We start from the raw sequence: 8,630 nt of genomic DNA on the forward strand, positions 1-8,630 counted from the left end.
ATCCCAGTCTCGATCCGTGCCAACTCAACAGACACTTTCGGAGATACCCTTAGTGTACCTTTATAGTCACCCAGTTACGTCGTGACGTTTGGTACACCCAAAGCACTCCTACGGTATCCGGGAGTTGCACGATCTCATGGTCTAAGGAAATGATACTTGACATTGGAAAAGCTCTAGCAAACGAACTACACGATCTTTTGTGCTATGCTTAGGATTGGGTCTTGTCCATCACATCATTCTCCTAATGATGTGATCCCGTTATCAATGACATCCAATGTTCATAGTCAGGAAACCATGACTATCTGTTGATCAACGAGCTAGTCAACTAGAGACTTACTAGGGACACGTTGTGGTCTATGTATTCACACATGTATTACGATTTCCGGATAACACAATTATAGCATGAACAATAGACAATTATCATGAACAAAGAAATATAATAATAACCATTTATTATTGCCTCTAGGGCATATTTCCAACAGCATAAACCCCGCAAACTCGGCATAGTTGGTGCCATCGAAGATCACCGAGCACCGAGGAACGACGACATAGCCCGAAGAAGACATGAGGAGCTCTTTTTTTTTTGTCAACTGCTACAGTAGACTGCTATAGGAGACTCGATCCAGATCGGGATCGGGCTCGCGCTGGCTCGATCCAGCCCCGATGGAGGAAGCGGGGGGGGGGGGGGGGGAAGCAGGGCGAGCGTGGGAGGGGCCGGCCCTGGGCAGCACCGGCTGCAGCAGGAGGCGGCCAGGGGCGGCAGGGCGCGGGGAGGTGGCTGCCGGGCGCGGGGAGGCGCAGGGAGGTGGCTGCCGGCCGCGGCCGAGCACGGGAAGGCGCGGGGCGGCGCGAGGCGGCAACGGCAAGCCGCGGCCGCGCGGGACAGCGACGGCAGGCCGCGGCCGAGCTCGGGGCAGCGCAGGCCGGGGCGAGACGACGTGGCGGCGGGGAGGGAGAGAGCCGGGGGCGAGGGAGGAGGTGGCCGGCGCCGGCGACGAGGTAGAGGGAGGCCGGCGATGGGGGAGCGAGGCCGGCGACGGGGGAGCGAGGCACGGAGCTGCGAGCGTGCGGGAGCGGGAGAGGAACCTAAGCATCTGATACCATGTTAGGAATGTGCAACTACCTTCACGGGAGGGCCAAGGGCCAGTACATATACATGTGTATGATAAAGTGTAAGAGAGACTATACACATCTAACATGCATCTTCCTGGTGCAGAGACCATGGAGAAATAATTTTTCCCTTAAAAAGGGCGGCATTAACCTGAAAGGGCCTCATTGGTTCAAATGAATTTTGAAGGATTGTAAATAAAATCTTGTTGGTTGTTGTTGAGTGCAATGCATATGTAAATTTTTCTTAAGGATTAATTTGCACTTTATTTTGCAGGATTCCTTTTCCAATGACTGATACCACTAGGGAGATCCTCGTGTTTTCATGATGTGTAATCAAACATCCTTTTTCAAAAACTACCTAGGATTCAAGATGGCACTGTCACCGCCTATCAGTGACCATGGGCGTTTGTCAGCGAGGCCGGTGGTGAGCCGGTGACCAGCAAAAACTAACCAGCACCACATAAGGCTGTAGCATCAGTGCATCAGGCAAGGGATACCTCAAATAATAACAGCACACATCAGTATAAACAGCTGCGCATTCGCCAACAAGAACAAGATAAAAACTGAAACCATTTCTTTCTGGCACCAACAGCCTGCAGTTTTCATTCAGATGTTGCAAAGACTAAAATGGAAACATGTGAAATCTGCACATCTGATCGATGGAAGAAGCCGAGTGAGATCGATACATGGATAAGCTTTCCCATGAACACACACACTGATTTACATATAACAGCTGAACGTTTCGAAATTTCATACACATATCACTTTTTCACCAATTCATCGTTCGAATATACACAAGCACACAACTCAAGCTCACACCTAGCAAGCAGAATAAATTTCACAGGTGATTCAATCTAGGAACAGTGCGTACAACAGGTCTTAAAAAATAGGTTCTTAACAGAAATATGGTAAATGGTGGCAGCACAATCTTTTGACGATGAAGCACGTAGATGTACCGGTGTATACAGAGCCCCCCCCCCCCCCCCCCCCCCCCCCCCCCTCCACATTTCCTAGTGAAGAGTTCATCAGTCCAGCTTGAGACAGAAATCCTGTTGACAACAATCAAACACACCAGGATTAACACCAGGATTAAGAGCATGTTTGAATTATTATTTTTGCATGAACTTCACATGAAAATCTTCGATTCATGCAGAAATGTGGAAAGAGTTTCACATTTCAGGCATGACACGAAATAAAACTTGCAGGGAATAAAGGGCGCAAGCATAAGAGATTATTAAAAATCAACGAGAGAGTGGTGGTGTTAGGGTTATTAGTTGCCGCCTCATTGGGTGGTCCTTACCAGCATTTGGACTTCAAGTGCTAGAGCTCACAACCTCCTCCTCCTCCTTCTTCTAGTCATCAAAAGTGAAACTCATGTTCTCGTCACACTTGATGTTAGCTCTAGGACAACTCGGGTGTATGCCAATGGCATCCCTAAGCACAGACTGCGCAGCTCTTGCACTCGATTCCTCGGCGCCATATCCGCCAATGCGTACGGAGACTTCCTTGAGGCCTGACAAGTGCTCGATGCCGACAAAAGCAGCACCGTGCTGCTCCCATCCGCGCGCATTGAATCCGACCTCGAGCCTCTGGAGCTTGGGCATTGCCCCTGCCTCGAACGCCAGGTATGATGTCCAACGGCAGGTGACTTGGAAATGCTTGAGAGCAAGGAATCCTGTTCCGCAGATGGTGACCCTCTCTTTAGGAGTTCCAAAGATGTACAAATGCAGGTGGATGAGGGAGTGCAACTGTGCAATGATTCCAACACCATCATCCAACAGCTCCTTAACCCCTAGCGCAAGGTCGTAGAGGTTATGGAGCTCATGAATCCACTCGGGAACCCTCGATAGCATGCAACCCCGTAAATGGAGTCTGCGAAGAAGGCGGGGAGAAGCGGATAGTGAACCCAATGCATCCGAGCATGCGCTGGGGAGATAAGATTCCATACACAGGTATCTGAGGTTGCAAAGTTTTTCTAGGGAGAATCTCAAAATATTCATAAGTTTTGCTGCTTCTGTCTCATCCAATTGCTTCCGGTAGACACGACATATTTCAAGGTCCTTCAGATTGGTCAGACCTCCGAGGTCTCTGATGTTTTCTACTGAGTTCATTCCCAAGTCGAAGCCTCGCAGTGTCCGTAGGGATTTCATGCTGCCAATCCTAGAGGGCAAACTTATCCCGATAGGAACGATCAGGTGCAATAACTGGCGCAGATGAACAATATCTGATGGAACTTGAACCACGCTATATTCGTAAGTTCTTAATTCAAGCGTCTCTAATTGCTCCAGTCTCCGAATTTTCCTTGGTAGCACTATTTCACCGTAAGCTGCTACAACTTTTAGGTACCTCAACAGGAACAAATGACACATTCCTGTGAGGTCAAGTGTCACAAGCCTAGTTGGAAATTCAAGAGTTAAGATTCGGAGATGCTTAAACTCTGATAGAGGCGGCGTATATGTGGAGATACCAAATCTTGCTAGCGCTCTTACTTGTGAGAGCTGGGTTGCTCCCAATGTAGTGCCATCTATCACACCATCCAAGCAGAGGGAGAGTCGACGGACATTGCTTTGCAGTCCAATCACGGCTTGTAAGTCGTCTACTGCAGTGATAAAATTCTCTTCTCTACACTTGTGCATAATAAGATCAAGCATCATATCATGCACTTTGCAAGACAACACCTCATCATTATGATCTGTATCTACCGGTTGAACAATGCTCCTGTTGACAAGTTCATTGAAATAGCCCTCTGCAACAGCCTCTGGATCCCGCACGTGTGATAACCATTGCCCTCTGCAAAAACCTTGGGCTAACCATTGCCTGACCAAATCATTCTTGTTGATTGTATAATCCTCTGGATATATACCCAAATACAGCATACATGTCTTCAAATAATGAGGAAGATTTGTGTAGCTAAGGTTTAGTATTTTTCTCATTCCGTCCAATGTGGGATGCACTTCAAAGTTGGAGCCCAAAGAATTCAATATGTCCTCCCATTGCCCCTTCAGCATCTTTGGTTGACTGGCTAAAAGGCTGGATATACTGATAATTGCGAGTGGCAAGCCACCACATCTTGTTAGAATTTCAGCCGAAACGTCTTCCAAATACGTAGGACAACCATCCTCTGAACCAAAAACCCTTCTGAAAAATAACTTTCTTGACTCTTCATCACTAAGTAATTTCATCTTATAAAGATAATCATAGCTATTGGAGCAGCACGCTGTAGCCACAGTCACAATTCGTGTAGTTGTTATTACTCTGCTGCCGTTCATGTTTTCTGGCAGAGCGCACCCAATAATACTCCACGTTGTTGCATCCCATATGTCGTCAATTACAATAAAGTACCTGCCAAAAAGGTTATATTAGATGGAGCATAATAAGCGTCCTCATTTTCTGCAAGTATAAACTTCAAAAGGCTAAAACACACCAAAGAAAACCTCTACCTTTTAGTTTTCCAAAACTGCATTCTGCATATACTTGATGATCCTTACAAGAGTGATATTTCAGCCTTAGTGGTGCCAAAATGGGCCATTTGGTTTTAGAATAGAATAAATGGTAGCTCACAGCTCACGCTGCCTTGTTTTTCTGTGAATCATTGAGTAAATGCTTCAAAACAGAACCATATGCAGGTGTTGCCTCTTTTTTAAAAAAACTTATGCAGGCACTTGTAAAATTGCGATGTTCATTTGACTTCGAGAAATATATGAAAATTAATTGTAAGAACTCTGACTTGCAAACTAGTGTTTAATTCCTCAAACTAGTGTTTAATTCTCCAAACTAGTGTAAATTTTGTGATGTTTTTCAGTGACCAACAAAAAAAATCAAATGTGGAACTAATGACATGATTATAGAGGTTTCAGGGAACTTAATGGCTTAACTAATTTCACTAATAAAATGCCCATCAAGAGGGTCTAAGATGTAAGTTTCTTAACCACAGCCACAGGAATTTCTACAACAGCATATCAGCAAGCTAAAACAATATCTTCCCACAAAAATAAACCGAGCACTATATATAGGTTACTTCGGAGTAAAGTCATTTCCAAAATTGAGTACCTCTTGTCTGCAAGAAATCTTCGAAGTGTCCTGATCAGCTGATCCTCATCCCATGATTCCATATTAGTTTGATCCAGGACCATGTAGCCAGCTTGAGAGAGCATGTTTCTAAGAATCTTCCTTATATTAGGTTTTTGGGACACAGAAACAAAAGCCTGGCACTGGAACTGCCCCTCTAGTTTTCGATAAATCGCATTTGCAAGTGTAGTCTTACCAAGGCCTCCAAATCCCACAACAGAGAGCACCTTCAGCTGCTGCGGTGCACAGACACCATCTCCATCCAGCATCACCTCAATCAATTCGTCCCTCGGTTCATTGATGCCCACGAGGCCCGCCGTGTCCGCATAGAGCGCCAACAGGCGTATGTCTATGGCCGTGCTGTTTGGCTTTGAAGCAGTGCTGTCAACCTTGTACCTCATGCGCCTCTCGCTCACCTCCATGACTCGTCTCTTGAGACCTTGCAACTCTTTGCCGATCTTATGCCGAGTGTTGATTGTCGTCAGCAAGTTCATGCTCCTTTCAATGAACCCCTTGAAGCCATGTGGCTTGCTGTTTGACTCGCATTCCACCCGGAGCATGAAGTCGTCGACATTGTCCTCGATGTCGTAAGACAGATCACGGACCACCTCAGCCCAGCACTTTTCTTGTTTGTCAGCCTCCTCCTCCTCCGCGTCCGACATCCTCTCTAGGAACACACGCATGCTCTCGAGCTCGGCTTTAAGGAACATGATCTCGCCCTTTGCTTTTTTGAGCAGGTTGTACTCGCCGGCGAGCAAATCGCCGAGCTTCCCAAGCAGGGAGCCTATGGCTCCGTGTGACACGCTCACCGCCGCGGCTTCCATGGCCTTTCCTCTGTTAGCCTCCACTCAAGAAGTCATGTCACTGCTCAGTGCTCAGGCACTTGGAGTCTGGAGATGAAGCGATCAACCAAGGAGGCATAGCAGAGAAGCTCCACTCCATTTCTCTGTTTTCTTTCTTTATTTCTGTTTCTTCTTGGGTTGGGGTCTGAAATTGACACGTGTGGAACGAAGGAGGCACAGCACAAAGATTACCCTTGTCAGTTATTGAGCAAGCAGCAGCACATGTTTGTGGTCTCTTCCTGCAATCTTTTCTCCCCAATCCTAAGACATGACAATGGAGAAAGATAAAAGCATAGTTAATTTCTGTAACAATAGCAGTTTAGCCTACCAACACAAGCAAAAGTAAAACTTGACAGTTAGTTCTGACGCTGCCTGCCTCTTGCTGATGCAGCATATGTGTATCTGAATCAATAAGAACCTACACGGCTACAACGATGCGCCGATAAAGGCCAGAGAAGGTGGAAATCCTCCGTAGAAACTATGGTCACGGGCGGAGGTCTGGTGAAATTTCCGTTTTCGACTGGACCTCGTCTAATTTCCCGGATGAACTTCGCTGAAATACTAATTGGTACTGTGGCACTTGTGCAGATTCACAAAATCGTAAGTTTGACGCTCTACGGTGACTAACTCCATGTCAAGATGTACAACGAGATTAAGATGAAGACGAAGAAACAGAAATAGACCGAACTATAAATCAGTAACTGCGCTACGCAATTACTCCAGAAATCAGTAATCACCTCCGGTGTCCTCGATCGGTGGTCGCCCCCTGCCGCCGCCGATCTGGTCGGCCGCGCTCCGGGCAAGGGCTGGGGGAGAAGGGAAGACTTCCTGTTGGTATCCACTGATTTCGGGCACCGACGCCTCCGAAGCTAACTGCTTGGAGCCTTTGCTTGCTGCGCTTTGGATTATCCAACGCAAGAAGAGGAGCAAATTGGAGTGGGGATGTCTGGAAAATGGGGACATTTGTGCTCATAGTTGTTTTTTTTGGGTTGAGGCCAACACACGACCCTAAACGTCCGTTTTACCCCGGATCTTGTCCGTTTGGGTCAGTAAAACGAATGTCTGTGTCTGGATTTGGTCATCCAGATGTGGTGTGCCCAATGAACGATAGCATCCCAAACATTACACTCGGTTTGGACTTCAAGAAAAAGAAAAAAACATTGCAAAATAATTTAAAATGAGAATATATTACAATAACTTAATTAAAAAGTCCATGATAGTCACGGACGCACATAGAACTTAAGTTGAAATTAGAAAAAACATAAAAAAGGAGATCTGCCCGTTGCCGCCGCTGCCGATGTCGTGGCGATCTTAAGGAGGCGGCGTCCAGAGGTGGGGCGGCGGCCCCCAAACAAAGGCAGACGCGGCATGTGCAGGTTGCGATCGATGGTGGCGGGGTGGTCGTGGTGACCACGGCGCCCACACGGCCTACGGTGCCGGTGGGGCAAAATTTCGTGTTTTGACCATTTTCTGAAAGTTAATCGAGATCTGAGCCCAGTTTATAAATTTTTTGGGATCTGGCCCTTTTGCACCATCAGGGTCCATGGCGGTAGGGTGTAACAACCTACCGCCAGGCACCTTGGCGGTAGGAAACATCCCTACCGCCAAACAGGCTGGCGGTAGCCTGTACAACCCTGCCGTCAAAGTACCCGGCGGTAAGTGTGAGCATGCACTGTGTTTCATACTTAGGAAATTTTTTGGATAGGATGCACAATCCTACCATCAGGGACCTTGGCGGTAGGCTGTTATACCCCACCGCCATGGACCTTGGCGGTAGCAAAAGGGTCAGATCTCGATTAAGTTTCGAAAAAGGATCAAAACACGAAATTTAGCCTGCTGGTGGTGGTGGTGGTGACGGGTATGTCGTGGAGTACAACTTAAATAGCACTTGCGCGCGAACCAACCTGTGATTGGATGGTTAGAGGGACTGTGGTATCCCCGGCCCATCAGGGTTTAAGTCCTGATGCTCGCATTTATTCCTGGATTTATCTCAGAATTTCCGGCGATGCACATTCAGTGAGAAGAGACGTTTCCGTGGACGACGAGGTGCTTACAGTGACTTCTTAAATTTCAAGATAATATGCCAGCTCAGTCTTTCGAAGGTGCTCATAGGAATATGGTGTATATGCGTTCATAGAAATGAATGTATGCATGTATATAAGCTGTGTCTGTATTATGTTAAAAAAAATAGCACCTGCGGATGTACGTTTCAGCCGCTACGCTCAGCCACAACAACCAGGTACGGACGTCGGACGTGACTTACTATTTCACACAGCCGTGCCGCATCACACGGCTCTTCAGCATCACGTCCTCCGGCTGCGTGCCTGCGTTGCACAGCCTCACATCTCGCCTTCGTCACGTGCCTTGTCGTGGGCTTGCCAGACAATCCCTAACCTGAACTACATGATGCAGAACCAAAACAAACTAAAATGCTAATACAATCAAGATTAAACCTAACAAGGACTCGAACCATAGTCACGTTGAAGAAGCTTGCATGCACTAGAGAATAAAGGAAGGCACCCTTTTTTTGGTTAAGCGAGTTTTCTTTTTAAAAAACTTAGAAGCTATTTGTTGAAAAACTTAGAGAATAAAGGAAGGCACCCTTTTACA

At 46.9% G+C, this 8,630-nt stretch overlaps 1 protein-coding gene across 1 annotated transcript; it reads right to left on the minus strand.

Moving 5' to 3' along the window:
• Window positions 1-1,740: 1,740 nt before the first annotated feature.
• On the minus strand, window positions 1,741-6,992 carry LOC109780842 (disease resistance protein RGA5). The gene is made up of 4 exons (XM_020339429.4): window positions 6,758-6,992; window positions 5,161-6,281; window positions 2,411-4,452; window positions 1,741-2,159 (listed from the first exon to the last, which is right to left on the minus strand). Exons 2-3 carry the CDS (start codon window positions 6,000-6,002, stop codon window positions 2,463-2,465), a joined length of 2,832 nt encoding a protein of 943 aa, XP_020195018.1. The 5' UTR covers window positions 6,003-6,281; window positions 6,758-6,992; the 3' UTR covers window positions 1,741-2,159; window positions 2,411-2,462.
• Between the last annotated feature and the right edge of the window lie 1,638 nt (window positions 6,993-8,630).

This window comes from Aegilops tauschii, chromosome 6 (assembly GCF_002575655.3).
Source record: "Aegilops tauschii subsp. strangulata cultivar AL8/78 chromosome 6, Aet v6.0, whole genome shotgun sequence".
NCBI lineage: Eukaryota > Viridiplantae > Streptophyta > Magnoliopsida > Poales > Poaceae > Aegilops > Aegilops tauschii.